Source organism: Ostrea edulis, chromosome 7, assembly GCF_947568905.1.
Source record: "Ostrea edulis chromosome 7, xbOstEdul1.1, whole genome shotgun sequence".
Lineage (NCBI taxonomy): Eukaryota > Metazoa > Mollusca > Bivalvia > Ostreida > Ostreidae > Ostrea > Ostrea edulis.
This window is the reverse complement of record NC_079170.1, coordinates 13,979,551-13,994,927: the sequence shown is the minus strand read 5'-3', so window position 1 is coordinate 13,994,927 and position 15,377 is coordinate 13,979,551. Positions and strand designations below refer to the sequence as shown.

General features: G+C 34.9%; 1 protein-coding gene across 4 annotated transcripts; it reads left to right on the top strand.

Annotated features, from left to right (window-relative positions):
* The first annotated feature begins 3,502 nt into the window (after positions 1-3,502).
* Positions 3,503-14,646, top strand: LOC125655931 (interferon-induced protein 44-like). Of its 4 annotated transcripts, none has more exons than XM_056143412.1 (7): positions 3,503-3,638; positions 7,219-7,263; positions 9,424-9,515; positions 10,371-10,478; positions 11,655-11,801; positions 12,816-12,987; positions 13,457-14,646. In XM_056143412.1, exons 1-7 carry the CDS (start codon positions 3,614-3,616, stop codon positions 13,759-13,761), a joined length of 894 nt encoding a protein of 297 aa, XP_055999387.1. In that variant the 5' UTR covers positions 3,503-3,613; the 3' UTR covers positions 13,762-14,646. The 4 variants fall into 4 exon arrangements, with proteins under 4 accessions (XP_055999387.1, XP_055999386.1, XP_048742427.2 ...); XM_056143411.1 differs by having other exon boundaries at positions 10,281-10,478; XM_048886470.2 differs by lacking the exon at positions 7,219-7,263.
* The last annotated feature ends 731 nt before the right edge of the window (positions 14,647-15,377 follow it).

The window sequence follows — 15,377 nt, the reverse complement described above, 5'->3', positions numbered from 1 at the left end:
AAATTATAATTAATGGATGAAAGCTTTTGATTTTTATCCTATCTTGCTGAAACAATATTTTTTTTTTTTTTTTTTTTTTTTTTTGATTTTTTTTTTTTTTTTTTTGATTTTGGTTCGGTCCATTTTTGTTGTTTTTTTTTTTTTTTGTTTTTTGTTTGTTTTTTGTTTTAGCAAGATATTGGGCTCCAATTTCAGCATATTAAATTTGGGAAATCATGGGAAGTTATCGATTTTCAAGCATTTGTATTGAGTTTCTTACTATGAGCAAGAACGTAAACCACGACGATATCTGGACGATGAGTTTTCTGAATACATAATATTTTTCTGTATAAAAATTTTCGTGGTCTGTAATCTTGCTCATATCGAAAATTAATTAAATAGTTGTTATGTAAACAATTTATAAAATCAAACAGGCCGGATTCAGCGGCACGAATTATTCCAAACAACACACGAGAAACGATTTTCTTCCAGAATTCCAGGGTTACTAGGTAAGTGATTACATTTCGTTTCCTAAAAACACGCATAATCATGTTATTCGATCCGCAGACTTTACGATAGCATTATCTAACGACTTGACTGATGAGCAAATGATAATACGCAGATCCGCCACTGTTTTGACAGATCGCCGCGCCGATGCATATAAACAAATGGCCGGGACTGGGCGTCAACATACCGTGTTCAGTACATGGACTAGTTTTATGATCATCGAATAATTATATTTTGATGTCATGAGTAAAGTAAAGTATCGTATTTTGCCCATGTTTAATACCCATCCCCAAATATAGAACATAACGAGTTAGTGTACATAAACAGACTGATAAAGACTTCGCAGACGAATGAAGTTACAAGACGAGCCTATTTATAACTCAGTCGTGCCGATAAATATAGATGTGAAATTAATGTTGTATGTTCTTAAATAATGTCAAAATACCTGCTTACAATGTAATGTTTATGATACAAAAATGTCTTGTTGAATGTTACACACATATTATATATACCCTGTAGCTTAACGAACAATTACATATAATTTATACACATATATAATAACGAGTCACGGTGGCGCAGTGGAAAATGGACTTTTTTTGTAAGCAGAGGGTCCTATGTTCAAATCCTCTGGTGTGCGTATTATTTCTAAACATATACATGTAAGAGTACCCATAAATGTATATCACTTGAATTGAAGTTATCTAAGAAATTAGATACCATTTTTTTTAATGTTATTGGGATATGTAAAACTTATACGGTACCGATTTTGATGCACCAGATGCGCATTTCGACAAATAATGTCTCTTCAGTGATGCTCAACCGAAATGTTTGAAATTCGAAATAACTATGAAGTTTTAGATCTAAATATAGCCAAAAACAGCGTGCCAAACAAGTGGAGCCAAATTCGTCCAAGGATAAGAGCTATGCATGAGGGAGATATGTCATGAAGTTGGTCAAGTGATCAAATCTTAAAACGCTCGAACTGTATCTTTGAGTTACTGACTTTGAATGTGAGAAAACAATTGAAACAAATCTGCGGACACCCTAATTATATTTTATTTTTCAAACTTTGTTTGATTTTTTTTTTTTTATATTACTCAGGCGCATCATGAAAAAATATCATTCTTGATTACCAAGCAAAATAATCTTGCAGTATCTAATGTATATTACGAAAAATATAATAGTTTTTTTTCTGTGTATGGTTAATTGGTTTTGATTAATGAATTCAAAATCAGTGGTAGATTTAGAGGGGGTTGGGGGTTGCAACTCCTACCCCACCTCCATTTGTATAAACATTTTAAAGAAAAATCCCCCCCCCCTTATATTACGAGTGACATCTCCTTTGTACCCGCCCCTGATTAGTACACAGTATAGTAAATTAAGCTGTACATTTCAGTATGTATATCCGATATAGTGTTAAACACTGAGCTTAATTATAAGTAATCATTATAACATTTTATTACAAAGATGTGTAGAAATGCGTGCAATGTAAAAACAGTTGCTGAACGATATTACAAACCGCGTAAACCATAAACTATTGATAAATGAAGTTGAAAAAAGGTGCTTTCTACAAAAAACACTTTTTTGTCTCTGTCAAACATGAACATGACACATTGTGTAATGCATGTAGACACAAATACTACGCTTCGGACAGAAAATCTACAAATTCTAAATCGGAAGAAGGAGCTGACGACAACTACTGCCCAACACCGAAACGTCCTAGATCGCACGATATATCATAATTCATTTAAATATTCCGTCATAATGATAAAAGAAAATTCCAGGTATATAAATAAATATCTAAACCAAATTCCTCTATAAAAATATACTGTCAGAAATAAAATGAACAAAGTTTTTTTTTTCTCCCAGCGATTGTAATTTCGATTCGATTATATTAAATCGATTTTTTTTACACTGCGCCGCTTTATGGTTCCCTATAATGAAAAACTTGAATTTTTCCTATTCAATGTCAATTAATATTAAACTCTTTGCTCTTCATGTTGTAAAAGTTTTATTTCTCAAGTGACGTTAGATTATTGAAAAACGCCGCTTGTCCAATTTTGAGACAACCCTCGCACATGTTTTAATGACGTTATATTTTGTCTGCCGACGCAACGTTATACAAAGGCAACTTTCCAAGTAACCCTTTCCATCAAAGGAAGCAACATCATGCTATATTTCATTTTTTCATGAAGCACATTGTCATAAGATTAAATTTTGACAATTTCATTAAATTCAAAGAATGGGCCGATTTTGACCTTTCGTGGCTCTAGCTATTATCCGATTTTTCTACGGCTAGGGGGTCATTTTTCAGTCCGGGGGGGGGGGGGGTGCTTTTGATCTACACAGTATATTATGATCGGTGATATTCTGTCTTGATGTAGGGGTTTGTTGATAGTGTGAAATATCGCTGTTGTCATTAGATTGAATTTCTAGTGAGATTTTGGTCGTTTTTTGATTTACATACTCAATTTACCGACGGCAGAAAAGTCAATCTAACAGAAATTATGTATTAAACGTGTAATACGTAAACGGTTTACGAATTATTTGCTGCCAGCGCTGAACATTTACATCTGTTTGCAAGATGTGCTAAGGTCCACACCATTTTGAGCCGAATGACTTCATAGAGGAGTTGATAAAATCAACTCCCAAAAATGTTACATAGAGACAAGAAGTGGTAAAATTTGTTATTTCTCAGAGGTCAACTATCGTTTTCATAGTCCTTGTCTTTTCCTGTCAACTGTAAGACGCAAGTAAAGTTCATACCTATTCAAATTCGTCATACCGGAATATACAGAACTATTAGCAGGCAGCTTTCGTCAAAAATAAAATGAAAGATCCACTTATCAACACATTAGACGCCTTTTTGAATTCCAAGGCGAACTACATTTGGAGCAAGTTCGCGAGCGATCGTGAGCTCTAACGTTCAGAAGCGAGCGCTCGCTCTGCTGAACAGGCTTCTGTTCAGGTTGAGTGACCCAGAGGTATTGGTCACATGACCTCGCTAAATAGACCCAGCAGAGTGAACTGCGTCTTAGAAACTCACTCACATCATTAGAAATCGAAACGCAGTACGTCCTTTCGTCAAACAGCACTCCCTGAACAGAACTTGAGATTTTCATGCAAGATGGACAAAAGCCAATTTCTGAAAAGTAAGTTTCATTCATTTGAAATTTAAAGTAATTTATACCTCTTTCACATACTGCATGCCAGTTTAGATTATTTCTATTTGAAAGGCGAATCTAAGCCTTTGTCTGTGATGTTGATAAAGATGATAGGTATATACCTCAAACTGAAAGAAATATAAAACTGGTGAATTAGATTTTAAAAAGAAAGTTATGAAGCACGACATTGAACAAGTAAGCGGAGAAACTATACTGCACAAATTTTTAATGAACTGAATTTGCGAGTTGTTTCCCTTCCCACAACAACGCGCTATGCTCTCCCACAGTACTTTAGACTTGATGGATGAATATTATAATTTCATGTCTGTCAAATCCTCCTACACATGATATATTCTATAAAGATTAATTAATGTATCGTAAGTCAAATTATTTGAATTTCATTTTTCACAGTGTATAGTTTTAATTTTTTTTTAAATGAGACACAACATGCCTATGTTGCAAGTCAAATTATTTCCAAAATGTCCCTCAGTGTAACCTGAATTTGTTACATTTAAACTAGTTTTAGTAATCAAGATGGAGGAGTCGTTTCAATAGTGTGATTTGTAGAATAACAAAGTATAAATATCTACCCAGAGTTGTCGTTCCTTGTTCTCGCATACACCTCTGTCAACGTCTCAAAATAAGCAATGTTATTCGACATGTAAATCCACTTTTTATGACTAACAAAACTAAGAACTACTTTATGGAATATCAGGAAAATGTAGGGCAAGCAATTATTTGTAGTGTTGTTTACCATTACTATTCATTCTTCATGTACATGTATATGCCTGGTGTAATATAACAACCTAATTTCCGTGTTTCAACCCAAATCAATGCTTCCTGTGTCACAAAAAGACTTGACATCTGCTCAATATTTATTCATTACGTATATTTTTGTAACTCAAGTCGAAAGCATACTTTATTCGAACAAACGTGCCCTTTTACAAAAATCTCGTAAAACTCTCGATACGTTGACAGAGGTGTATGTGAGAGCATGAACGTCCAGTACATTTATAATGATACCATTTTATCTGAACATGATGGAACATTGTTAACTGAAGTCTAAATGTGTGTACTAATATGTAAATCAGCATATCTGATTGACGTGAAGCTCAATCTACTTAAAACCATATCTTTGATCCGCTCCAATATTAAAATACCGCTAATTAGATCTTTGATCCGCTCACTATTCTAATGTTGTTCATCAGATCTTTGATCCGCTCCAATATTCTGATGTCGATAATCGGAATATTAGAGCAGATCATATATCTTGTTTTAAGGTAGTACTCTACATCGTCATAATGGCTGACTTCCTTTAAAAACATGGATGAAAAAATCGATATCAACAATGTTTGACTTTTCCTTTTTCATTTAAATGCATAGCAGAGTAGCTCAGTAGGTTAGAATACAGACTGCTGAACTGTAGGTCGCAGGTTCGAGTCCAGCATGGGTTTTAAATTTTTTTCTTCAGATTACCTTCTACTAAAACTGTAATTTTTGACAAAATATGGTATTTTTGAAAATTTTCAACTTCAAAATATTGTTGTACATATCCTCCACTTTTCATCTACATCAAATTTCTCTGGTGTAGCATACATCCTTAAACAGAAGCTTGGACTGGTTTTACGCGCGGATTGATATCTGAGTATACCTGCAACATGTACATCCACATTTTTTTTAGTTCGTTTTTTTCCTTTTGTTGGGGTGGGGTGTTACATATCACTGTAAAAACACTGTATCCTGGAATATAAAAGAATCGAAATCAAACCTCTTAAAGACTATGACACAAGTATTTTCTTGTTGATTTCTAGTTTTTGTTTGGTAATTTCATTTTACTTTTATTGATGTTTTACTGATACCATACAATAGGTTTGAGCACAATATTTTATAGCTTGATAAATGCTTCCCTTGATTTATTACATCTGACAATAATGTGGATACAATGAAGATGTTTTAAATATTCATCATTACTTTCATGAAATCCATCACAGTGTTTTCCCTAAGAACCGGCCGCCGGCCAAATTGACCGTTTCAAACGATTTTCTGGCCGGTTCAAATGTAAAAAATCAAAAAATAATATGTTGTCAATTTCAGTGATGTTGATTTACACGATCGATCTTTGCAAAGAATGTATGCGGTAGCAATTGGTTGGCTATAAATATCTTTCATATTTCTTCCTTGTTTATGTTTTTATCGAGAGCTTTTTGAAACGGCGATTTTAATTGGACGATATTTTAAACTCTCACCTTGCGCGTGAGAAGCACATGGCAGTGAAAAATAATGAAGCGTCGAACGAATACATTACATGATTTCTTCCAGTCAAAACATCGCAAAGGTGTGTATTTAACACCACTGTGACTAACTTGTCTGAGGTAAAAATGTTCAACCCTTTGGTATATATTTAAAAATGTAGGTTAAAAAGTGGCATATGAACAAGGGTCATTTTGCCCCCTGAAATGCCTCAGAATGCAGGATTTTGCGTCTAATTTTCCAAAATTTCCATACCCCCCCCCCCTGGCCTGTTACAATTCTAAATGGGCCTGTTCAAATGAAATGAATGGAAAACACTGCATCAACGTTTTTAGGACAAGATGGATATAATTACATGTACATATAAGCATAAATAAATTCATGATTTATAAAGAAAATTACATGTTACCATAAATGAATGCATATAAAGAAAATTACATACATATTTGATTGATGGTATATTGTTTAACGTCTCTTCCGATAATTTTTCACTCGTATGGAGACATAACCATTGCCGGTGAATGATTGCAAAATTTGGCGCTATGCTCGGCGCTTACGGCCTTTGAGCTGGGAGGGATCTTTATCGTGCCACATCTGCTGTGACACGGGACCTCGGTTTTGAGATCTCATTCGAAGGACCGTCTCATTTAGTCGGCTCTTACGACAAGCAAGGGATACTGAGGACTTATTCTAGCCCGGATGCGTCTATGACAATTCATCGAAAAATAACTCATCGAAAAATGAAATTCTTTTCCATGACTTGTTGTGCGAGTTTTACTTTCGATTAGTGACTTTTGATGAGTTATACCCTTCGGCGAGTTGTCGTTCGATGAGTTTTCCGGTATCGAGCCCGGATCCCCACGGACCAAATTACATATAAACATAATTGAATATAGAAATGAATATGATTAATTTTGAACACACATAAGTATGAAAATACAATTACATTTAAATGTGGATATGTATATAGTGATTTTTTGAATACTCATCAACAACAATACACGAGTAGTCATTTCTTAAATACTCATCAGCATACATACATAATCTGTAATTACATAGATACTCATTAACATAAATATATAATTATTAATTGTTTGAATACTCATAAGCATACATATGTAACCGTCAGGTTCTTGGTTAGACTTTAAGCAAAGAAAGGGAAACGTAAACTATCAGACAAATGGGAAAAAGATCCCTTTGTCGCCTTAGACATTCCAAATGACGATATTCCTGTGTACAAAGTTCAAAAATCATCTGGCAAAGGTAAATCTTAGGTTTTTACACAGAAATTTATTATTACCCTTTATGTGTCTTTCAGGTGATGATTACACTTCAGAAATCCCCAAATCTGTTTCCAAGCGAAGTAAGTACACTAGGAATACAACAGATAAGAAACAACAAAGCGGGAGTATCAGTACCGATTTCTAGTCAACTCGTACCCTGACCGACTCGTACCCAGGTCAACTCGTACCCATAGGTCAACTCGTACCCAAAAAGGCAAAAGTCATCTCGTACCCAAGAATCTGCCCATAATGCAATATATCTATGCGCATATAAGTGACATATCGCTTAGGTACGAGTTGTCATCAATTGAAGAGGAGGAGTCAACTCGTAACCAGATTCTTGGGACTTTTACTTTTTGGGTACGAGTTGACCTATTGGGTACGAGTTGACCTGGGTACGAGTTGACTTGACTCCTCAGTACCGATAGCGACTCGGAATCAAGTGATTCAGAGAGGGATCAAATTATATTTGTTTCCAAACCCGTATCATCTACGAATAGAGATGTCTTAAACACTTCAGGTGTTAATCACAATACTTGTTTCAATAGTTCAAGTGAACATGTGAGATCAGATGATTAAGGGACAATATATACTTTTAGTGTTGACGATAGTAGACCCTCACTACAGCAAGAAACATTTTCTTCTGTTGAACTTCAGAATAGCTCTAACACAAAATTCTTTTGCAGATTATTCGAATGTAAATATAAATAATCCGTCAAGAAATAGTGAATTGAGCCGGTCTACATTCAGTCCACAAATCCGTCGCTCAGATCGCGTACGAAAACCTCCAGACAGATATGGAGAGTGGGTTGTAGATGAACAAACTGCGAAAGTATGGTTTGCTTAGGGGAGAATGTCACAGGATGAAACAGTCGAGATAGTTTTAGGATATTTCGTACTTATTCATGTGATTAGTTAGGACATTAGCTTAATTTAAATGGATGAATGATATATTTTTTCAGAACAGTATATGATTTAATTTTATTTATGACATAACAATGTGCACTAAAACTGATTATCTTGCATGTTGCGGCCATGAGTATTTACATGTTGCAGCTTCTGTTATTTGATCTTCTTTTTTACAGAAGAGGATTCCTTTCCAGATCAGTTGCATTGGTATCATTATCAATATTAATATTGAATTGAATTTTATTACAGTCCTGATCATGAGTTCTGGTCTTAGAAATGTCAGGAGACATTTTCACTAAGAGGAGGGGGGGGGGGTCAAAGGATGAAATAATTCATGTTTAACATACTAATATAATTTCATTACGTTACTCATTTCATCGTAAGTCGTTTCATTTCATTCATATTCATCGGGATGAACGCTGATTGGCAGAGAAAGAAGTGTGAAAGGTCAATACGGTTTGTGTATGGGTGCGAGTATCACGTGAGTTGCATTACTGGTTTAGGTGCCAATTCCAAAAGCCTAACCCAGCAACACTCATACCCGGACTTAGTGACCATATTAGTTATGTATATCGTCATATCAAAGAAATTAAGTTTTACTACAGTTTCTATCCTTCCGAGTTTACGGTAAGAGTTTGAATTTACTCTATTGGTAAATATTTATCTATTACATTAATTTATAAATATTTTGAAATCATTATTTTAATATAACTAAAAGTGTGAATGATAGAGTGAGAGTACTTAATTATTTTATATATTCTTAGATCATCCTCCAAAATTAGGATATAATAAAGAACTTTAAGAACCCGAACCACCAGTGTGTTTTCATTAAAATACATGACGGTTACAAATACATATTTAGTAATTACACATATATACTCATTAACATAACTACATAATTAGTAATCGCTTGAATACTTATAAACGTAAATATACAATTAGTAATCGTTTGAATACTTATCAGCATATATAATAATTAGTAATTGCTTGGATGCATTTAAGCATGCGTAGTTTTCAATATATACAAGTAAATGGTAAACGCATGAATTGTAAACAATTTAAAAGCAGAAGATAAACATATCAAGCATACAACATCAAACGGACCCATTATAATCAGATCTTATTGATTTTTGCACAATCCTGGTACATGTACATTATAGCTATTTAGAGAAAACGAAATCCTCTACTGTCAGAGAATAAAAGGAAACAAATAGTTTACGCTGACATCAGTCGTATCCTATGCTTACATTGTACGTGCACGCGCATGTGTACCACTGTCCAGCTGTAAATCAGTTACTCAAGACATTCAATTATTTTGATTATGTTTTAAGATTCGCCAAACCCGATCAGGTCTGCGGTAAAAGTGGGAAATTCTGTACTTCTGGACAAACCGTGGAGGAAGTTTCCGGAGTTCAACACGGAGGTACACTTTCTGTGTAACTTGCATCTATTAACAAATTGTAAGGTTAAAAAATTTAATAGTTAATAAGTACTCTGTCTAATTTGTAAATATATTCTCCGTGCAGGAATTTGATTTACCACTTTAAACCTTTAAACAAGGTTTTGACCATCACTTAGTTATATATCTGCTGGTGTCGCGACAGGACATGAAACATGGTAGAATATTTGTTCAGTCGCTCTGTCCTTCGTCTGTCACTACGCCACATCAAATTTCAAACTGGGCTAATAATATATATTTCATATCTTAAAAAGTACATTTGTGATGATTGATGACTTTGAATGAGCTTAAGTTATGAGACCACTATACATCGAATTGATGTGTGACCGGTCGACAGGGAATACTTACTCCTTCTAGGCACCAGATCCCACGTCTGGTATATCCAGGGATCCGTGTTTGCCCAACTCTCATTTTCTTAATTCCTTATAGGAGTTATGAGATAGTCACTGCTCGTTATCTTCACCATTTCATCCAACCGACGTTGGTGGTTGTGAGGTACATCTGTATTCTTTCTTACAAATCACATCTCACAAGTGGTGTAGGGAGGTACTGTACATGTATTAGATCATATAAATATTGTCATAATATGATAAAATAATACTCTCATTATTACGTATACAACATGTTACTCTGTAGAGTCTGTAGGAAGGGGAAGGGGTGGGGGAGGGGCAACGAACAAAGCATCAAACTGTATTACATTTTACATCGTTAACTATTATTTTTTCAAAGACGTTACAGCAACTAAAGGAAGCAGTTGTAGATTACAAACCTAATAGCGAGACTAATGTGTCTGCAGCAAACATTCTTCTGATTGGTCAGATAGGTGCGGGGAAATCTAGTTTCTTCAACTCTGTCAACTCGATCTTCCGCGGCAAGATCACCAGTAAGGCCCGCTGTGGGAGCTTCGAACACAGCCTTACAACCGTGGTAAGATTCAAACTCTATACAGCCTTATTATATATAAAGACTAAATGCATTATTATGATGATGTTCATGAATCTCTTCACTAAATTGTGAACTCCCTGGGTCAAAGGTCCAGGCCTTAGGGCAGGGCCAATATGACCACATAATAAAACTTATACAAAATAAGTTCCTCTCTACTTTTATAGTCATGGGGGATATATTGAATGCAATGTATGATACCGGTAATGGCATCTGTAATTCAGTGGATTTGGAGAAGAGTTGTCGGTAATGGCATCTGTAATTCAGTGGTTTTGGAGGAGAGTTGTCGGTAATGGCATCTGTAATTCAGTGGTTTTGGATGAGAGTTGTCGGTAATGGCATCTGTAATTCAGTGGATTTGGAGGAGAGTTGTCGGTAATGGCATCTGTAATTCAGTGGTTTTGGAGGAGAGTTGTCGGTAATGGCATCTGTAATTCAGTGGTTTTGGAGGAGAGTTGTCGGTAATGGCATCTGTAATTCAGTGGATTTGGAGGAGAGTCGGGGGATGTCAAAATTATTTATATGAATAGGAATTGTGTGCATATTTTGAAAGATCATAAACATGTGTACAAAGGACTTCATATTGAGACTTAAATTCAAATATGAGACTCCCTGTATGGGCTATGATACTCGGGTGAATTTTTCTCGCGAGTTTCTGATCCGCTCCGTTTCATACGTCAAATTTGCAAACGTAAGTCCATTTAGATGTCTAAAATTACCCTAATATAGTTATAAAATTTCTAATTTTAGCAATAAAATTGGGGCTACTTAATATATCCTCAAAATTAGCCCTATTTTTTTTATTAAGGGGGTACTCTACATAGTCATAATGGCTGACTTCCTTTTAAAACAGATGAAACTATAGATATCAGCAATATTTGTCAATTCATTTTCATAATCATCACTTAGCTGAGTAGCTCAGTTGGTTAGTACGTCGCCTGCTAAACTGTAGATCGCTGATTCGAGTCCAGTAGCTAGTTGTTTTAATTATTTAGCAGATTGCTTTGTACTAAAACTACATTTTTGCCTAAATAAAGTAAATTTGAAAGTTCTCAATTTCAAAATATTGTTGTACATATCCTCCACTGTTCATCCATATCAAATTTCTCTGGTGTAGCATACCTCTTTAACACGTTCTGGACAGTCTGATTTTCTTTGAAGTTCCGAAAGTACACCATGAAGGACCATAACACTGGGCAGAACCTGAAGATTCGCCTGTGCGACACTCGTGGATTTGAGGAGGAGTATAAGATAGAAGCCCAGGAGATCGGCTACATACTGGACGGAAACGTGCCGGACAGGCACCAGGTATAACTGTATGAACACTACCATGAGACGGATTATTTTTACTTAACATACATGTACGTGCTTTTAGTAAATTTGCTCGGGGTGGGGGTATTGATGACGCAAAGTATCTCGCGTAAAAATAAATATTTAGATAGTACTGATAATGTGTTTGAGTTGATGACATTGGACATGTATATTGCTTTCAGCATAATTTCACTGACACAAAGCTGTTAACGTTCCATTATAGCTAGCTACCTCGGACATTTCACCATTGACGGGAACTACACCAATACAAGGCGATTAACTCGTCGGACATATTACAAGTTACGCGTACATACATATGTAAACATACGGGGTGGGAATTTGTTTTTCAAAATTTGCTAATGTGAACCTCACCGTAAATGGTGAAATATCCGAGGTAGCTAGCTATTAAGGAACAGCTTTGTTTCAGTGAAATTATGCTAAAAGCAATATACATTTCCAATGTCATAAATAGATAATCCCACGTTATAGCTATGATGTGTGAAGAAGATTCCAGTGTGATTTATCTTTGTAACGAGCATGAAGTCCACCGCCAACATTTAGAGTGATATGCTTTTATTTTTGAAAAAAATGTATACATAACGAGTTTTCAAAGATAAGCGAATTTTTGCACCAAATCACTGTCAGGCCCTCTACAAGCTGATGTGATTTATTACATTTCGACAAGAAAATAAGTCCTTGCCAAAATTGTTCAGAAGATTGAGAAAATTCATGCTGGTTTAAATTTTATTTAGGTTTAAAGTTTTTCAATAGTACATTATGTGTATTTTCCACCTCGTTTTTATTTTGGTATAAGTTTTAATCAAACCATGACATACTTCGAATCATAAAATATTGATTGTGACGAATACAATACAAAACTATGTATACCGTATTTAAATGTGTTAGATTAATTAATATTGCTCTGAATATTTGACGTCTTCATTCTTTCAAACGTCAACAGTAAGGTGATTTTGATTAGCATTGTAGCCCACAGACCTCTTGTTTTTGCAGTTTAATCCATCATCACCTTTTACAACAGAGACTTTTGGCTTCATTCGGAATCCGCAACTTAGCGACAAAATTCACTGCGTGGCGTTCGTTGTCGACGGAAGTACGATTGACGTCATGCCTGAGGAAATCCTAAAACAACTGAAGGAATTACAGGGCCGCATGAATCAGAGAAGTGAGTGGTATTTTTATGCGTGGACCCTGAGGTCCCAAGTTTGATTTTTACCGTCGAAATGGAGGATGGTGATGAACATATTGAACTAACCCCCTTTAGATCCACCACTGTATAACAATAAGACTTGAATTGAAATGTCTGCGTGTTTCAAGATTTAAAAATCTATTTTAAAACACATCATTTGAACCCGGAATATGAAATTTTTGTTAGAAACACATGCTTTCGGATAGAAACGTAACTGGTTTAGAACTACACGACAAGGTGGAGGTAACGAACAGTGATCGATCTCGTACATGTCGTCTCTCCATTTATCAGTGTAAATGCACGCGTAGTGTCTCCATCTACAAAGAAATACATAATTTGAGAGAAATGTGGATTTTAAAAAAAAAAATTGCGAGTTGATTATTGATTGTATCTGTAACTGACAAAGGCATTTCGTTTGATCCCATTTTGTATTCTGTTTTGACAGATATACCTCAAGTGGTGTACATGACGAAAATGGACAAAGTGTGTCCGAAAGTAGACAAAGATACCGCCAATATGTTCTACAGCTCAGGTGTCCGTGACGCCATTGACAAGATGTCTGACATCATGGGACTACCACGTGGTTATATTATGCCGATCAAAAATTACGAAAGTGAGACTGGTTTGGAGCCGAATACTGATATCCTGATTTTGAAAGCCTTGCAGCAGACGACAGACTTTGCAGACGACTACATGGAGGAACAACTGGATAAAATGGCAGCCGAAAAGAGAAGAGAGGAAAAGCATTGAACGGATATAATTGGGGTCAAATCAAACTGACCAATCAGTTAGAAATGGGGAAAATAGGTTCAGAAGTATGGATGTGTTTTTAAAAAAAAAAAAGACCTGCATATGGTAGACATGGATTGCTGATTTTGTTGAGGTTGATGTAAAGAATTATAGACTTGGTTGAGAGTATATGAAAACTATATACAGGGTGGTTCATAAGTCATGCAACCATTTCTGTTGCCTATATGTTTATCACATTGCGACCGATTTTAAAAATCTCATACCGCAACATGTAATAAACTAGGGGCCTAAGTCATGCCGCGATATCTGATAAACACTAAGTCATATCACGACATCTGATACACAACATATAACGATATCTGATAACTACATATAGCGATATCTAATAAACACCAAGTCATATCGAGACATCTAAGAAACACAACACATCGCGACATCTGATACACAACATATAGCGATATCTGATAAACACCAAGTCAATATCGAGATATCTGATAAACACAACACATCGCGACATCTGATACACAACATATTGCGATATCTAATAAACACCAAGTCATATCGCGACATCTGAAACACCACATATAGCGATATTTGATAAACACTGTTTAATAGCGATATCTGATAAGCACTTGAGTTATATCGCGGCATCTGGTAAACAATAACATGATTTTCTATTTTTTGGTTCGTGTTACAAACTCTAAGCTGTCACAAAATATGTAAATACGATGTGGGAAAGATACAGATGGTCTCTTCTATACCAACCACTTGTCTACAATAATACTTTATCTATCTACATATATAACCCTTTATCCTCTCGATTTGTTTTACCCGCTTACAATGAATATCTGTACATGCATGAACTAATAAAGAGGAAATGAGTAATGTGTTGCTGATAAAACTGATTTCTTCAATCATATTCTCAATGATTGGCTGCATGAGATTCTCAAAACCTAGGAACGAAGAAAGGAAGAAAAGAAATGCCATCCAAAACTAGGCAAAACAAATATTTGAAAATTAGGTAAAAGAACGTGGAAGTTCAAGTTGATTTATTTTCACTCACACCATCCATCGGTGGTACATGAGGTACATTAAATAATATAAGATATTGGTAAGTCCGTCTTCATGAATCGACAAAAATGATATGAATAATAAAAAAGAAAATACAAGAGATATACATATTATAGCTACAAACAAAGGGAAAAAAAAGTAAGAGATATAATTCATGGAGGACATACTGCATCATACATTTGTTAGGAAGAGAATCTTCAAATAATATATCTTAGTAACAAATAAAAATGATTACGTATGTTGAGCTATTTATAATCTGTTGTTAGCAATTGGCACACATATACCTATTATCAACGTCAGAAAATTGCAGTTTTCCGTAAAGCATTATCAGAATTTCACAAAAACAGGTTATAACGATATAAAAGGATTATGTTTCTTCAATAATTAGAATATACGATAATGTTTTGTTATATGAGAATTATAAAAAAAATGATAACTATTTCAAACATATGAGGTATAGTTAAGGAGATGTGCTACAACAGAGAAATTTGATATGGATGAAAAGTGGAGGATATGTACAACAATATTGTGATATGGAAAACTTT